This window comes from Dermacentor variabilis, chromosome 3 (assembly GCF_050947875.1).
Source record: "Dermacentor variabilis isolate Ectoservices chromosome 3, ASM5094787v1, whole genome shotgun sequence".
In the NCBI taxonomy this organism is placed as follows: Eukaryota; Metazoa; Arthropoda; class Arachnida; order Ixodida; family Ixodidae; genus Dermacentor; species Dermacentor variabilis.
In genome coordinates, this window is record NC_134570.1 from 208,463,073 (window position 1) to 208,480,705 (window position 17,633).

The 17,633-nt window shown below is 45.3% G+C and overlaps 1 protein-coding gene across 1 annotated transcript in view; it reads left to right on the plus strand.

Annotated features, from left to right (window-relative positions):
* The window catches only part of LOC142576612 (serine/threonine-protein kinase Pink1, mitochondrial-like), a 90,751-nt gene that overhangs the window by 69,060 nt on the left and 4,058 nt on the right, over positions 1-17,633 (plus strand). The window contains exon 8 of the mRNA XM_075686813.1: positions 6,465-6,686. Coding sequence (XP_075542928.1) covers positions 6,465-6,686 — 222 coding nt within the window. The remainder of the gene's footprint in view (positions 1-6,464; positions 6,687-17,633) is intronic.

Here is a 17,633-nt window from a genome sequence, read left to right on the forward strand (position 1 = left end):
GCAGAGGGAAATTGGAGGCCACCTCGGTCCAGTTGTCCGATTAAGGAATGGGTGTCTTCATCCATTTCGGTCTCATTTCCAGAAACAACCAAGTGCTCTCGGTAGCTTTCACACTTTAGTACTCTCATTGTAGCATGCCCACAATACCCACCAACATAACCAATAACTGGCTTTCGTGCTTTCAGCGTGTCAAGGTCACCTTTGCTAACATGAGCACTAAAGGAGGTGCCTACATCTCTCACATCTCTGTGTTTCTTCTATGCCTCTGAGGTCATCAGTCCTCATCCTTGGGAGGGCAGTTTGAAGGCGAATTCAGCCCTCTGTTTCACAGAGTTGTCAAACAGATACGTGGTACTGCCCATCAGCCATCTGCTGGTTCCTTCCATAACGACTCTCGAGAGGGTCTGTTTGGACATCCCATATTAGGACGTACTTGAAGTGAAGCTCACTTATGCAGTACTTTACCAATTCCAACAAGAATTGAGCAGAGAGCCTTAGGCCACTCAATGTCTCCTTGGTAAGGACTCCAGTGTCGTGCCCATAAAATTCCCAGACGTCGAGCCATGTAATGAAAGCATTTAGAGAAGCTACTTCTGGGTCACCTGTATGGTACGACATAAGTTCTTCGTAAACATTACGATGATGGAAGCCTTTATTCGGTGTCTTTACATTGACAGTACTGCACCAGTGAATGATTTTGATGAAATCTGCTGTTGCTGGCGCATGCTGAAAATTGGCTTCACCACTGCGAGCTTGCAGTGATCAAGTGCGGATTAAAAACCTGCAGTACCAGCTTAACATTCTGCCGTTCCAAGTTGCTTGGATAAAGTGCCTTTGTCGTCAAGCCATAGCCAGACTTTAGCAGCAGAGATGACTCGTCTTTATGTAAATCTCAAATGCCTAAATAAGGCAGTCAGTTTGAATTCAGGATGAACATCATTGTTGAAAAGCTCGAAGCATGGGTAGTAAAAGCAAGTGCCTGCATTTTTCTGGTTCAGCCAATTATTTCTTATGCACTTAAAGAGATGCACAGCATCTACCACATAAAATAGCGGTCGACCTGGGTCTGCCGCATGTGGGTAAACATGACAAAGCATCGGCTTTGGCAGAAACATCTATATTGCCTTCCTGTTTAGTGAGTTATTGTCACAGACAACAGCTATGACCCTGTACCCAGTCTCTTCTAAGCGTAAGATTACCTTCTTCAGTATGGCATGAAGTTGGTTACCCTGTATGGTTTTTACCGGAAGAATGTGTGCTACCTCCCTGAATGTACCCAGCAGACTTTGAACCATAAATAAGTGTACTGATGTGGCTGCCTCGAAATTCACTGCAACACCACATATGTTTCCACCCTTGTAATCAAAACAAGGCTGGATATGAATTTTGTCAAGCATCAACGTCACGGTGTGTTGATGTGGCTGCAGATGTTTAAATCTCTGGGAAGCATACTGAAGGAAAGTTGCATCACAAGAATCGATTTCTGGGCACATTTGAACAGATGAGCACACTTTCCTGATGGTGCTCAGTTGAGGCAAGGTTAGTGCACTTGTTCTTCTCAAAGACATATAGGCATGCGACGATATTGTGTGGAAAATGCATGCAAACACCATTACCTGTGTGCTGTACTGAATACGCTCTGTAGAAAGCAGTGGTAGCTGTTCCTTCATAAACTTTACAGCCCCTTTCTTGTCTTCATTAGTGCTTCCTTCCACTATGTCTAGAAGGGAATCTATTGTAAGCGACAGGTGGCGAGAACTACAGCGCTCCTCAGACAGCATGCACAGGTTGTCCAAAATTTCCAACACGGAGCTTACTTTGCGAACTGAGTCCGTACAACAGCGTTACCAAGGTTCTTGATCACGAAGCCTTGATAGCAGGCGGACACTTGAAGGTTTCCAAACATCGTCAATGACGCCTTTAACCAAGGTTCACGATCGTCGGTGATGTTCGAAAGCATTGTGCACTTTTCTTTATGGATCACAGTCCACTTCACTGCCACTGATGCCACTTGCAAGTGCGCCTTGAGTTCTTTGAGGGACGAAAAGTGGTCTCTCTCCTGCTCCGCTTCATGTGAAGCCAGTGACTCTTCGACAGCACAGGCCAGTTGGGAAGCTTCTAGTCGGCTCTTTTTGGCATCAGGTGCTTATCTCGTGCTGTTGTCTGGTGCAGAAACGTACGAAGGACGGCCCAAAAAAACAGTAGGCACAGATCCACGGCGCAACCGCAGTACTGGCAGTGCAACTGTAAGAACGTTTCTTGCTCTTGAACCTGTGTATGAAGTCGTGCTCTCGATGCATGAAGCGTGGAAACGATCTGCGCAAATCTGCAGCAACGTACTAACATCTTGTAAATGCCTGAGAAGCCATTTATTAAAATAATGTAATGCTCTCCCCTTTGTGTAAGCGTGTCTACAGTCCGGGCATGATAAGTCTATCTGGCCATTGGAAATATCACAGTAAAAGTGCTTAACAAGTACGAGCAACTAGGAGCACACAACAGGACCATCAAGAATTCTTACCTTAGTCTACGAAGTGGGCGCGAAGTCCTTCCTAGGAATGGCGCATAGCCACTTCTTGAAAGTAGGGAAAGAAAACACTTGTATCCTCTTCCTGTATCATAGTTGCCCGTGCACCCTGGCACAAAACACTCATTTGGCGGTTTAGCACCCACTGCACATCGCGCACGGAAACAAAATTGCTGCAAAACAACAAAGGGAAACAATAAGCACGACCACGCCGCTCCAACCAATCGGTCCGCGCGCTGGCTAAATTCATGTCGCTGACGCTGTGGCTTCTGGAAGTGTCAGTCTGCTGAATATGATGTCAAAATTTGGGGCGCAGGCCTGAAAAATGTTCAGGGGGTAATGGCGTGGCCGGGCACAACCGTGTCTCTTCGTCTCTCTCTCCAGTCAGGCCAAACGAAGGGCCGCAGATGGAAAGAGCAAAGATGCATGGCTGGCGCAGCGACTCCAGCGTCGTCAATGTGCTCCGATGCACTAGCACTCTCCCCACCCACGATGGTGCGGTGTTCTCCTGGTTAGATGCCAGTGCGCACTCACTCCTGGTTAGATGCCTAGACAGACTTCACTACATAATGAGTTATTGATCATGCTTCAAAATGTGCCAGCTGGATGTGGCTACTGTTGATCAGTCAAGCTGGTGCAGGACAAAGCCGGTCTGCACCACGTAACGTGGCCAGACGAGTACACTGGCTGAGCTTTCTTCGGTTCACTGAGGACAACCGTGTTTGGCTTACGTTTTGCGCGACATAGGTAAAGCCCCTGAAACTTCATATAGTAGTGACACGCTTTGAAAAATGCTGCCTCCTCCTCACGTGCCCTTGCTGAGGCCACTGCTGAATCGCTATTTAGTCTTTGATTAAATCGACTGTCATTCCATGTTCTCCTGCCATTTTTCCCCTGGGACATGTCTTGCAAGCTCCTTTTAAGTTCATAGCTAGTTATAAAAGGAGCCTGTCTATCCTGTTCATCACTACTTCCAGTGAAGGTTGCATGGCTGCTCTGCATGGTTACTCAAGCATATTTCTATTTAATAATGCCAACTGTTATATTTACCCCCACCAGCTGGTATTAGGTAATGATATGTGGCTTATATGATCCACATCCTCTACTAATTAAACAATTCCCAATAGGGCACACAGTTGCATAACAGGGTGGACTGAAAGAAAGATGGACAGAAGAAACCTTGTTTCAACCCGCCACTCATGCAGCTGCGATGTTCCATACAGGTCTCATGCATGTGTGCGTTTATGGTATGCTGGGTTCAGAATTCTTTGTGTGCAATATGACTTGCAAAAGGTGCCGCCTCTAAAAAAAATAAACTGCAGAAGTAAGCGAAAAGGGCGAGCTCCTATCTGCGGCCTCGGTAGGCGCTGTGACGGCCGACGTGGCAGAACAGGTGGCGGTGGCGCTGGCGATGCAGGATTCAAAAAGGCCGTATATCTACACTGACTCACGCACGGCCGTCAGGGCATTCGCTACGGGAATGGTTGCGAAACAGGTGGAGGTGATTCTGAAAAACAAGTCCAGAACTACCGTATTTACCCGCGTATAACCCGCCCCTGCGTATAACCCGCACCCCTAACTTTGAACTCGGCGGAAAAAAAAAAAAAAAACTCGCGTATAACCCGCACGTTTACCTGAAAAAAAAAAAAAAATGAGCGCTAGAAAGATGCAACTCACACTCAGTGATCATTTCGTTTTCAGAACATTTATTCAAACGACCGCCACCACGTCACTGGTTATCCGATTCTTAATCGTCGCCGCTCTCACTACTGCCATCCGAGGCTTCATCGCCACTCTCAAAGACGTAGTCGTCCTCGGAACCATCCAGACTAATACTGATCGCACATTTTTTAAAGCTTTTGCACACCAAATCGGCCGGTATCGCTTTCCACGCATCCACGATCCACTGGCACAGCAATGGAATATCAGGCCTTCGCACGCGTCCCGTCGGTGTGAGGGCGTACATGCCGTCGGCCATCCACTGGGCATACAGCCACTTCACGTGTGCTTGAACGGCTTGTTCAGGCACACGTCGAGTGGCTGTAGCATGGACGTCATGCCGCCAGGTATTATGACGAGGTCGGTGCTGGTCTCGGCAAGGCGAGCCTTCACCGCATCAGTGCAGTGGCCTCTGAAGGAATCTAGTACGAGCATCGACCGGCGTGCCAGCAAGGCACCTGGTCTTCGCTCCCAGATTACTCGAAGCCAGTCACAGACTAGGCCACTGTTCATCCACGAATTTTCTTCCGCACGCACAACGATTCCTGGGGGCAGTGGAATGCTAGGTAGCGTCTTGCGTTTGAAAATCACATACGGGCGCAGTTTCGTGCCGTCAGCCAAAGCGCATAGCATGACTGTGCAGCGCAGCTTGGCATTTCCGCCGGTCAGCACGCTGACTGATTTGGAGCCCTTTTTTTCCATGGTCGTGTCCATCGGCATCTCAAAGTACACAGGTGTTTGATCAGCATTTCCCACCTGAGACAGCAAATAGCTGTGCTCCTTCCGAAGTGCGATCACATATCGTTGAAAGTTCAACAACTTTTCCTCGTAGGCTTCAGGAAGCCGCTGGCACATGGTTGTTCGCCGCCGCATAGAAAATCCATGTCTTCGCATGAAGCGCTGAAGCCATCCACGGCTTGCACGAAACTCACGTGGAATGTTCAATTCCCGGGCCAACTTCAGGGCTTCCATTTGCGCCATCTCAGTCGAAACAGCGTGGCCACGACTTCTCTGCTCCTCAATGAACTTCGCAAGCTGCGTCTCGAGGTGGGGGTACGCGCCAGTCTTCGGACCCCGAAACGCTCGCCTGTTCCGGTTCGTTGCTTCGAGACTCTCTTTTTTCTTCCTCCAGTCGCGAATGCACGACTCGTCGACGTCATGCTGTCTTGCAGCAGCTCTGTTGCCGATTTCTTCGGCAGCGGCTATAATCTTTAGCTTCTCTTTCGCTGTGAAACACTGCCGTCGAGTCGCACTCATGATGCCAAAACAAAGCAGGCAAACAGTGCAAACTGGGGTAAGTACACTAAACAGCGCCTAACGCGAGGCTCAACAATGCTGGCCTTTCGTTGGCCCTTTATCGGCTTGACAAGCGTCGATGACGATGGGGATGGCGGACTACACGGGGAGGCTGCCGCACATTGCGGTGAAGCCGACCCCCCCCCCCCTCCCAAGGAAAAAATTCGCAGATAACCCGCACCCCCACTTTTTAAACGCGTTTTTTCACATTTTGGTGCGGGTTATACGCGAATAAATACGGTAATTGTGACCCCGTGCATTATATTATATGGTTCCCAGCTCACATGGGCGACAACGTGCTGCCGGGCCACCCGAACCCCAATGAAATTGCTCACCGCCGTGCGCGAGAATTAACGCGCCGCGACGGCGATGGGGCTACATTGGATCCGGAGGAGCTCGGCCACAGCGACCCGTTATTAACATTTCACGAGATCATCTCCCATTATAAAGAGGAACGCAGGCGCTTCCCGCCTCCGCATCCAAATCTATGCAGATCACAATCGATCACGCTTAGGATGCTTCAGACGAGGTCATATCCCTCGCGAAGTTTCTTAAGCAGGATTTATCCAGAAATTGACCGACAGTGCCCGGATTGTGGGGAGGTTAGCACTCTACCTCATATGCTCTGGCAGTGTCCTGCGTTACGTGATACGTCCCTCACCAGCGAACGGGACTGGGACGAGGCCATATCTAGCACGCAACTTAAGCTCCAGTCCATGGCCGTCCAGAGGGCCCGTGAAAGAGCGAAGAGGCTTGGCCTCCCGATTCCGACATGGGAGCAGCCAGCGGCGAGCCAGGGGCCCCAACGGGTCTCCACCGGCTAGTCCCTCAGGACCTGAATAAAAGTTCATTGTCTGTCTGTTTGCAGAAGTCTGACGTGTGTCACAGTGCAAGAACTACATTACCCCTTTGCCCTGGACAGGTTGCAGGAGCCGAGCCAGGTCTGCTTTCGGTGATAGATTACCAGCGAGCCGACCTGTGGGCAGCGGGAACGCTGGCCTATGAGTTGTATGGGGCGCCAAACCCCTTTTACCACCTTGACAGCCGAACTTATGCTGAATCGGACTTGCCCCAGCCACCAGACGCCATGCCTCCTGTGGTGCGAGCCTTGGTCCAGGATATGCTGCGTAGGGACCCAAGACAGGTGAGAAGGGCTTCTCCTACAGGCTGTCTTGGTGAAATGTTTCGGACTAGCATGTGACCAATTGCTGCACAAAAGAGCCATACAACATATTGCTGCTGTACATTACACTTCTTCTACAAAACTTCTTTTTACAAAGTACGAAATTCTTCCAGTGTTCTGTTTATATAATCATAGGCTGATGCTGTGTTATAAAGCTTTTGTTAAATATGGTACCAATACCATAATTAATCTTGCTAAGGTAAAAGTAAACACAAGTGTTCGTTCAACCATGCACAAAGAAATGTGTACTGTACCCACCCCTAGAACTTCTTATCATGAACAAAATTTGTCCTATAAGCTACCTTCCCTTCTGAACCTATTAAACCATGAAGATATTGATCCTTCGTGTAATCAAAATTCTCTCATTAAATGTTTCGCCCAGTCCATTTATTTTCAGGAATAGTACACCCTTTCGAATTTTTTCCCTCTACTTGTCGATCGCTGTTTGTCATGTTCATGCCATTTTAAGCCTATGCAATTGGGTTGTATTGTTCTTGTGCTTTGTTACAAAACTGTTTGGTTGCTTGATGTTATGTAATATTCGATTTATTTGAACTCTTTGTGCTTGACTGACCGCCATCCTGCTGTTTTGCCAACTGTAAAGGGGTTGGGACCTCGTCATGCTGCTCAAGCTTTTAGTCCCATACTCCTCCTATTCCAAGGGAAATCAAGTTGATTGATTGATTGATTGATTGATTGATTGATTGATTGATTGATTGATTGATTGATTGATTGATTGATTGATTGATTGATTAGATGTCAACCGCAGTTGAGCCTGTCAAGTTTTTTTACAATTTGTATCACGCATTTCCTAGTTGGTTTTTTTTTTTTCACTAAACATATGAACGAAGTACTGCTGCGTATAACCTAAACTAAGGATGCGAAACATTCATGTACCTGTATACAGCTCAATTCAGTTTTATTAACGTTCTTTGAAAGTGCAAAAAATATTCAAAGCCTTGTTTGGACCCGTAGCCAACAAGGCTAGTACCAAGTAAAGCAACAGTATGGCCATTTGAAATACCTAACATCCTGTAGCAGCAGACCTATAAATTTCACTGAACATACTTCGTCCATAGAAATAGAAAACAATATTAGTGTTTAAAAGTGCTTTAAACATGAAATAATTTATAAAAATAAAACAAAAATTCCCCAGAATCAGTATCAGAATAAAATTTTCCTACATATATTAATATAAATTCATTTAGGCATAAAATATATAGAGAACAATGTCTCAAAGTCAGACTGGAAGGACAAGGCCTGCTGTTAATTCCTACAAACAATAAAAATTTCAATTGTTATTACAGCAGTCAGCAATTTACTCTTATTGCACAAGTATGCCTTGTGGCATAATTTAAATGAACATATAAAGGCCTAATTGTTTGTTGCATACGTGATTGAAATTTGAGCAGGAATACCAGTTACATATAACTTTCAGTTTATTCGAACTGACACTGAGTTCTTGTGAAAATTGTACATATTTCAATGTACAATAATGCCCAGTAATTTCAATGCATAAGTATTTGCAACAGTTAATTCAAATATGTTGCACCTCTGACCCGTCACTTTGGCTACGTGCCGGCTGCTGCTCCTGTCTCACGTTGCAAGTATGCTATTGTGGTGCACCAAAGACTAGAAAAAAAAGAAATACCGGTAATGTCAGGGTAAGACTTATATGCAAATTTCGCCTTGAGGTGGTGGCAGTATGCGTCGTGCTGCCGTGAGGCCACACTTAGGGCATTCGTTGCTTGTGTGTTAGCTCGGTGCCTATGCACCACCTAATGCGATGCTCCACGTGAGCTTCCATTAATTTAATGAGTTTCCTTTGATGTGAACTTCGTCTAATTCTAAGAAATTTTTGGTCTTGGAGTTATCGAGATTCGACTATACATAATAAACAACGTAACACAATTATAAAAATTACCAGATATCTGTGTGAGATTTTGTGTTCTTAGAATGGTGCGTTATAGCAGTTCCTAGTAGCATAGTGCAATGTGCGCACAGGCATCGTGGTAGCAACCATTTCACATCGCCCACTGGCCCGCGTGGGTCAGCCCATTGGACCTAGTACACTGCTTAGAAGAGCATTCTTATTGCAACTCGCCTGCCTAACCGCTTCCATTCTTTTTCATTGCACTAAATTGCGCCCTGCCAAACGTCCTGAATTTTTTACAAAGCTTTACTACTTTTGGCTCATTCTTTGATCTTACAAATGTTGCATAAAGTTTCACAAAATATCAATTCCATTCCTGAAAGAAGCTCTGAAGGTATCAAACCATGGAGTGGCACAAGATTGCAAAAAAGAAAAAAAATTCAAACATGAAAGAAATTAGCACGTGTGTCAACCCTTTAGAGGCAGCACTGGTTGTGATATTGTGGAGGGGTACATTGTTCACGTTCAAGCAGGTCTGTTTGTTGGAAGTTCCTAAAGCAGGTGAAATTAGCAATACGCGAAGTCACCAAATGAGTCACTGTGATAAAAATAATGTGTTGCTTGTCATTCTCTGCAAACCAAATTTGTTGCTGCTTGTGTGCTGCCTTTATGAGGAAGCTGCCGCCCAACTCTGATGCTGCCTATTCAAATGCAAGTAAATTGCAGAAATGTTTTTTGCAAGATAACTCCTAAACCTATTTTAATCAGGCTTTTCGCATTTCAGAGAAAATGCTGATTTCTAGCAACTGTGTGACGCGGAATGTTGAATTAAAGCTTGAATTTTTTACACAAATTGCCAAAAGTTGTGAACTTTGAGAAACGTAAGAAGCACGAAGTTTACAAATTAGTAAATCTGCGCCAAGAGTAGATATTGCAGATCTCTAAGCTGCAGTCAATGGAGCATCTAAAGTGGACAAATTTGGTATTATTATTGCCAGCCTACGTGAATTTGTTACAATGTTTACAATGGTTTTGCAAAGTTGTTATTAACAAATTAGCCTTAGTGGCTATGGTGTTGGGATGCTAAGCACGAGGTCGCGGGATTGGATCTCGGCCACAGCGGCCGTGTTTTGATGGTGGTGAAATACGAAAACATTCGTACACTTAGATTTAGCTGCACGTTAAGAACCCCAGGTGGTCCAAATAATTCCAGAGTCCCCAACTATGGCGTGCCTCATAATCAGATCGTGGTTTTGATACGAAAACCACATAATTTAATTTTTCTTTAACAAATTAGCAATGTCTTTCACAGAGGTGTATAATATATCAGTTTTGTCCACATTACACATATTATTAAATGCAGTTTACAGAATTCTTTATATTCCTTTTCATTGCTGAGCAAGAGTTGTAAACTGAATAGCCTCGCTTTCTTAAATTATGTAATTTTAAATAATTTTTATAAAAAGTTCAGTCTAACCCCCGAATGCAGAGATCTAACTTGGCTCGAACTTGACTTCTGGCAGTCTCAAGACAGCTTCGCCGCGCGTCTTAAATCGTGCTTGACTTTGCGGATGACTTGCGAACGACTTGGCTGGGTCGAAGTTCACTCAAGTTTCAAGTTCTCCTGGGCTAGCTTGAAACTGACTTCATGCGTTATTCCAACGTGGCAGCCGCCCGAACGGACGTCGTGCAGAGGTTAGCTGCTTTCGAGTTTGCTTGCCACGCCATGGATACAGGATCTTCAGAGGCGCATTCCTTGCTGAAAATTCCGCGACCCGCCCTACGTGACCGAGGGAATCCGATGGAGCTGTACGACGACGAACACTTTTTCGGTCGCTACAGATTCAAGAAGAACGCCGTGCGACAGCTTCTCGCTATGTTTCTCGCTTCGCTTCTCGCTAAGTGGGGACACGCTGCAGTTGCGGATGGCTCTGATGTTCTACGGCGCTGGTACGTTTCAAACAGTCACTGGGGGGCTGGTCCGCATTCCTCAGTCAACAGTGTGCCACGTAGTTGGAAAGATGACTCATCGCAAAGCTCCTGCACCCGATGCTGGTGCGCTTCCCGCAGTCACGGAAAGATTGATTGCAAGCATATTTTCTTATCTCCAATGACTACACATGCCATCACAAGTTATTAGCGCTCACGACCATATTTACGCTCAGCATGCCGAACTGTCATGCACTCATCCACTGAATACAAAACATGTGCATGACCATAATAAAAAGTAGCCCAAATGAGCCAGTCATGCAGAACATGTGCGCTTACCAGTTTTGTGGCACTCTCACTTTTCTTTTGCAGCTTCCGCTTTTGCTTCAGGTTGCTCCAGCATTTTCTCAGTTGCAGGTGATCGTGCCGGGTAATCCCGTGGTTGGCACTGTATTGTTTTGCTATTTCTTTCCATGTCTCATTCTTCTTGGTCAACGACGCGACATCAGTTTTCTTGCATTCCACAATATGCTTGTAATCGTTCACGAGTGCCGTCAGCAGGCTCTTTTCGTCTTCTGTAAAACAGGGTGCCGTCTTGCGTAGCGGTGCATTCTCTTCGGAGGAGAGCGTACGTGAGTGCGACATTTCAGCATCAAAGCCTGTTGACAGGACAGCGATTTCATGCCAGATGCAGCGCGCGGCCGTCGCGCGAGCCCCACAACTTGTTTTCCTAACAGACGACACTTTCCTAGCAGACGACACGTGCTGCCAATTTGCGATGTCTGTGACTGTGCCACACTCTCCCTCTCATTGTTCTCGACAAAGGTTCCATGCGAAGTAGACAAATCATTTGCATGTGTCATTTTATTTATTTATTTATTTTGTTTGTTATCGGGTGTTGTCATCCATATGGGCCCGGACAGGGACTCTAAGGCGCTCGGTACTCCTCGTTCGCAGCACATGTTGCAGTTTTTTTCTTGTTTATGACTCCGGCCTAGTGCATTCGGATGGGTTGGCCTTTTCTTCAAAGGGTCACGTAGCCCGACCAGAACAAGGGCCGTCGTCTTCCTGCTCAAATGCCTATAGGCGAAAAGGGATGCACGAGCTTCCTCAGAAACCGACCATATGCCTCGTCTCGGCCTCTTGCATCCGGTTGCCGGCCCAGATGGCGCATGAACGCCTTGTAACAATCAAAAACAAAAGCCGTTGAAAGACCACTATATGAACCAACCATTTTGTTCGCTGCTGAGCTAGCTTGAACTAGTTTTTCAGCCAGTCCCCTCTTCTCTGCAAACACTTGCATGGCAGATTCCTTGTTGGCGTTGCATATTCTCCATACACGCGGGCTGTAGTGCTGCAGAAGTTGCAGGGTGCCTTTTTCATTGCGGGGTGCTGTTCTCGTCACGACGATTGCATTCATGAGGCTAACGTTACGCGCAGCTTCTGCCACTGTTGGGCATGAATCACCCGTGCTGTTGCTTTCCATGTCGTCCTCATCACCATTGTTAGGTGACACTTAGCAACAACAGAGGCAACAATGGCGAAAAGTTGAACCTCGTAGCCGACATCTCTTTTCTTTCTTTTCTTCTATGCTGAGCACCCGCTGTTTTTTTATCAGAGCTTTGGCATGATGTGAGTCCTAGCTTGCACAATGCCACAACGCGCTCTGACATGACGGCATCGTGTCGAAATGATCTTGATGTTGCTTCACGCACAAATGCACAGGGCGCTTGGAGGCCATTGTTCTGATCTCTGAGGCTAGTTGTTCTGCCAGGCCACCCGATGGGGATGACGCACCGCCATAATTGTTCGACAAAGAGTGGAAACGTTACATGTTAACCGATACGTACGCAGTAAGCTGGTACAGTTTATGCGGATACAAATCGCATTATGTTCAATGGCCACTCAGTCGGGGATTTGACTTGCTGTGAGCACATGCACCCATGTTTCCCAGTGTCGTTTCGGTCGCGTCGAGAGCCGGCGTAGACACGGGAGTGGTGCACTACACCCTCTCCCAGTTCTCGCGACGCGCGCAACCTTTCTCCCCGGCTCGCTGGAGGGTATCTGACAGGTGAGGAGTACATTCCCCTCGCAAAGGTAAAAAGGTATAAAACAGCACCACCAGGGGAGACCCTCTCTCTCTCTAATACCGGTTTGATATTTAGTGTTAGAAAATCAGGTGTTATGGTATTCAGTGAAAACAGTGAACAGACAGCGGAAATACAGGGCCAAGAAATACCTCGGGTAACAGAATATAAATACCTTGGTATATGGATAAACGAAGGCAATAGATATATGGAAACACAGGAAAAAAAACCATAACAGTAAAGGGAAAGAGAAATGCAGCCATAATGAAGCACAGAGCGCTATGGAGATACAATAGGTATGAGGTCCTCCGAGGTATTTGGAAAGGTGTAATGGTTCCAGGACTTACTTTTGGAAATGCAGTTGTTTGCTTTAAATCAGGGGTACAATCAGGACTCGACGGGAACCAAAGGTCAGTGGGTCGCTTCACATTGGGCGCTCACGGGAAGACTACAAATGAAGCTGTGCAGGGTGATATGGGCTGGACTAGTTTTGAAATGAGGGAAGCTCGCAGTAAAATTGAGTATGAAGAACGGCTGAGGAATATGGAAGAAAATAAATGGGCTGGGAGAGTGTTCAGGTATCTGTACAGGAAAAACATTGATTCACAGTGGAGGAAAAGAACTAGAAAGCTTACCAGCAAGTGTGTAGCCTGTAGGGTGGGCAACACAGCAACAAAGAAGGTCAAGTGGAAAGTCAGAGAGGCCGAAATAATCTCACGGGTGGCGGCAATGGAAAAGAAACCAGCCATGAGTAACTACTTAAGAGAAAAAAATGAAATCAGGAAAGAAACCATTTATGATAACTCAAAGGGAAGCTCATTACTTTTCGAAGCGAGATCGGGATGCCTTAGAACATGCACGTATAAAGCAAGATATAAGAAGGTAGAAGAAGCATGTGCTTGCTGCGGTAAAGTTAGGGAAACGATGGAGAATGTTTTATTAGAATGTGAGGACGTCTACCCAGCAGTCGATTTAGGCACCACTGGCCTCCTTGAAGCCCTTGTGTTCAGCGGGAGCCGTGGTAAAGCAAATATGTCTGCAATAGGCAAAAGTAAGAGGCGATTGGAGGTTTGGTGGAAGAAAAGTAGGGAAATGACGAAAGACGGAGACATACAAAAGCACCGTTCGCAATAGGGGATCAGAAAATTTGGGCGTGGCAGTTCATAGTGTTTTTTTTTTTCATTGTTTAACCTAGGTAGGACATTAGGCAGTATAATAGCAAGAGCTTGGTGGCACAGCCCACTAACCCGTTCCAAAGGGGATGCTCATAAAATCCATCCATCCATCCACCGGACCCCTAACCTGCTCGACTGGAGTACCTGCCGCAACCCGGGAGTGACTTCGTTTGCCTGACTATCCCAGGCAACGAGGCCAGCCTATTGTTACTCTTTACAGAGAGGACTTCCCTCTGCCATGCCTCTGCCAGTATTCTTTATTGCTTGTAGCAGTAAACGTTGTTACAGTTGACACCACTGGTTGCCTTATTCGCTCGAATCCGACATAGCTGCGATTCCCGCGTTACGGGTTGGGGAGTACCACGAAGCGACTGTGTGGGGCTAGATCAGGAGCTCGCCTTCAGCCCTAGCTGCACGCACAGTGGAACCCCCACATCTGGCTGCCCAACGTGGACCTCTTGGGGCATCAAACGATAGTTTTAACAGTTTTGCTTCGTTCGAGACCTTTGTTTGAACCGAAGCGTAGGGGTAGCGTGGATTTTGATTGCTGGCGTCAGCGGCATGCTTTCTTGAACGAGACGATGGTGGCTGTAGTGGGTTTTAACTGTTCAACATGCTAAGCCTTTTTGCAAGTTTTTTTTTTGTGTGACATTCGATGGTACAAAAGCCACGTGGTCTACATCCTGGAAGAGCGAGGCTTAGCGCCCGCGGAGCATTGGCAAGCCTGAAGCGACTGAGTACGGATGCCTCGTGGGTGTTCCGAATTTCTTATGTTTGTTTGTTTGTTTGTTTGTTTATTGGTTTCTTTCCAATACAAGGAAAAAGCGAAGGGAGAGCTAAAGGCTACTAGCCTGACGAGGCCCTCCCTCCGCATACAGTTTCGACAATATTACAAAAGAGATTTGAGAAAAACAGCACACACATTTGTAGTTACACTCTACACAGTTCTATGTCATAGAGGATCTAGTTCATATCACTGCACACAAATATATAAAACAGATTTCTTGTCATAGATGTGACAGAACGGGAAAAAAAAAACATATGAACGCAAATGCAAAATGTCAATCATCGTAGCGAACATATGAAAAAAGAGAAAAAAGGCGACATCCAACACACAGTAAAAGAGCACTGTTTTACAGACAAACGCTACATATGGTTTTAAATGAGATGTCACTGGTAGCGAATTTCTTTCTCGATAACCATTGTTTTGAATGTTTTTTTCTTAATCGATTTGTTGAGGTCGACATCATCTGGAAGTTTATTTAGAAGCACCGGAATTTGGTAATTTAAATGTTGTTTTCCATAATTCGTGCGTGTTCGAGGCTTTCTGCGCTCTTGCCTTCGAAGGGCGAGCGTGTGTGTTTCAGCGGGATTGCTAAATGCGTGTAGTTTATGTTTTTGTACATACTGCAATAACTTGAAGCAATAAATTTCATCAGCTCTTAGCAGAGAATACTTTACAAACAGTGGACCTGTTGGCAAGTCTTGTGGGTGTCCTGCATATCTTTCGAGTAGGCGAAGTACACGCTTCTGAAACTTTAGTATTCGGAGGTAGTTTCTACTAGAGGTTGTACCCCAAACCAAAATACAGTAGGAAAGTCTGGAATAAAAGAGAGTATAATAAAGAGAAACTTTAAGCCACAAAGGTATAAGTGAGCTTATTCTATACAAGCAGCCGAGCGATCTACTGAGCTCCAAAGCAAGATTATCAATGTGGGTGTTCCAAGACAAATTTTCTTGGAACCATACTCCCAGAAATTTTTGCTTCACCTCTTGTTTTAACGGAGTGCCCCGAAAGGTAATATGAATATCATTCTTCATTGGCTTGTTAATCGGAGCGAATATAATATATTTGGTTTTATTAGTATTCAACTGTAACCTGTTGGCATGTAACCAGTCAGAAAGTGACTCCATATACTTATTAACAATCTCCTGAAGCTCTGTAAGGGTACGTGCAGTGAAGAAAAAATTCGTGTCATCTGCGTACATTATTAGTTTAGGGGAATTATAGATGCTACAGAGATCATTAATATAGACTAAGAATAATAGCGGTCCAAGAATAGAGCCTTGAGGAACACCTTGTTTAATTACTATTTTTGTAGTCGTTCCTTGGTGGACACTTACATATTGAAGCCTATTGCTTAAGTAACTCTCTATCAGTTTAAGGACGACGCCGCGAACACCGTATCTTTTTAGTTTAATTAATAGCACATCATGACACACTGAGTCAAAAGCTTTTCGTAGATCTATGAACAGTCCTAGCGTGTAAAGCCTGTGCTCAAAGTTATGTATAATATCATGCTTGATACTGAGAAGTGCGTCCTCGGTAGATTTTCCTTTTTGAAATCCGAACTGCATGTCACTTATTACCCCATATTTCGCAAAGAATTTTTCTAGTCTTATATTTATGGCCCCTTCAAATACTTTCGATAGAACAGGCAGGACCGAGATTGGCCTATAGTTGCTTATGTCTCCTTCAGCACCACCCTTGTGAATAGGACAGATGCGGGCTATCTTGAGCGAGTCAGGGAAGATTCCAGTCTCAAACATTTTATTTATTATGTCTGCTAGGATGGGGGATAGGATTTCAGACACATGTTTAATTGGCATTGCTTTAATTTCATCAGAACCAGAAGCAACATCATTTCTAATCCCATTGATAAGTTTGTTGATTTCGTGAGGAGTTACTGGTGCGAGAACCATAGAGTTCACTATCGTAACGCTGTTATCAACCAAGTTATGCTCTTCATCATTTTCCTGCTCGTACACTGCGCTCGTGGCAAAATAGGCGTTAAGGGCGGTGGCCGCTTCAAGACCGGTTAGTGTGCCTGTAGGTGTGACTATTTTTAGTACGGTACATTGTTCTTTCTTCCCAGTTAGATTTTTTACTTCATTCCATATTTTCCTAGGATCCTTACCTATTTTGGCAAAAACCTGTTCATAATATTCTACCTTAGCATTTTTAATTTCACTGCTCAGTTTATTTCTATACTGTTTGAAAGTGATTAGGGCATCTTCTCCTCGCGTTTTTAAAAACATATGGAACAAACGGTTCTTTTTTGTTATTTTCTTTAATAAGGAGTTGTTAATCCAGGGCTTCCGTATTCTTTTACATCTTGGCCTACTCAGTTCCGTTGGAAATGCTTGATTGTAGCATGCAATAAGTTTATCAAGAAAAATATTGTACGCCTTACTAGGGTCGTCTTCTTTTAGTACGCATGCCCAATCAACGGTAGCAACCAGAACGTAAAAGAGTTTCAATGACTGATCATTTATCCTGCGGATGATCTTCTTTGGTACATGACTACGTTTACCACACAAAGAGGGGATAAGACAAAAAGCTGGAAGGTGATCACTAATTCCTAGCGTCAGCAATCCAGCAGCACAATTCGGTGGGTGTATGTTCGTAATACATACATCAAGCAAAGTTGCAATATTGGGTGTCACTCTTGTTGCTTCGACGATAGTGTTTACGCATGCGTAAGATGTGACTAATTCTGTCAGTTGTCTTGAAGGGGCATCATGCGATAGCATATCTATGTTGACGTCACCCATTATCACGAAAGACAGACCAGTACAAGTAAGGTGTCGCAGTAGATTGTCTAGGAACTCGAAGAAATTTGTTTTGTTACCTGCGGGTGGCCTATAGATAACGGCAGCTACATTATTTTCCACATGTATGGTAAGGCACTCAACATCATTGTTAACGACCGAAAAATCACGCAAAACTTCATGAGACATAGGTCGTTTGATGTACGCGGCTACGCCACCGCCCCTTCCATGCGACCTAACAGCACCTTGATAAGCATAGTTTTGAAAGAATGGGGGTTGTTCTTCAACTCTT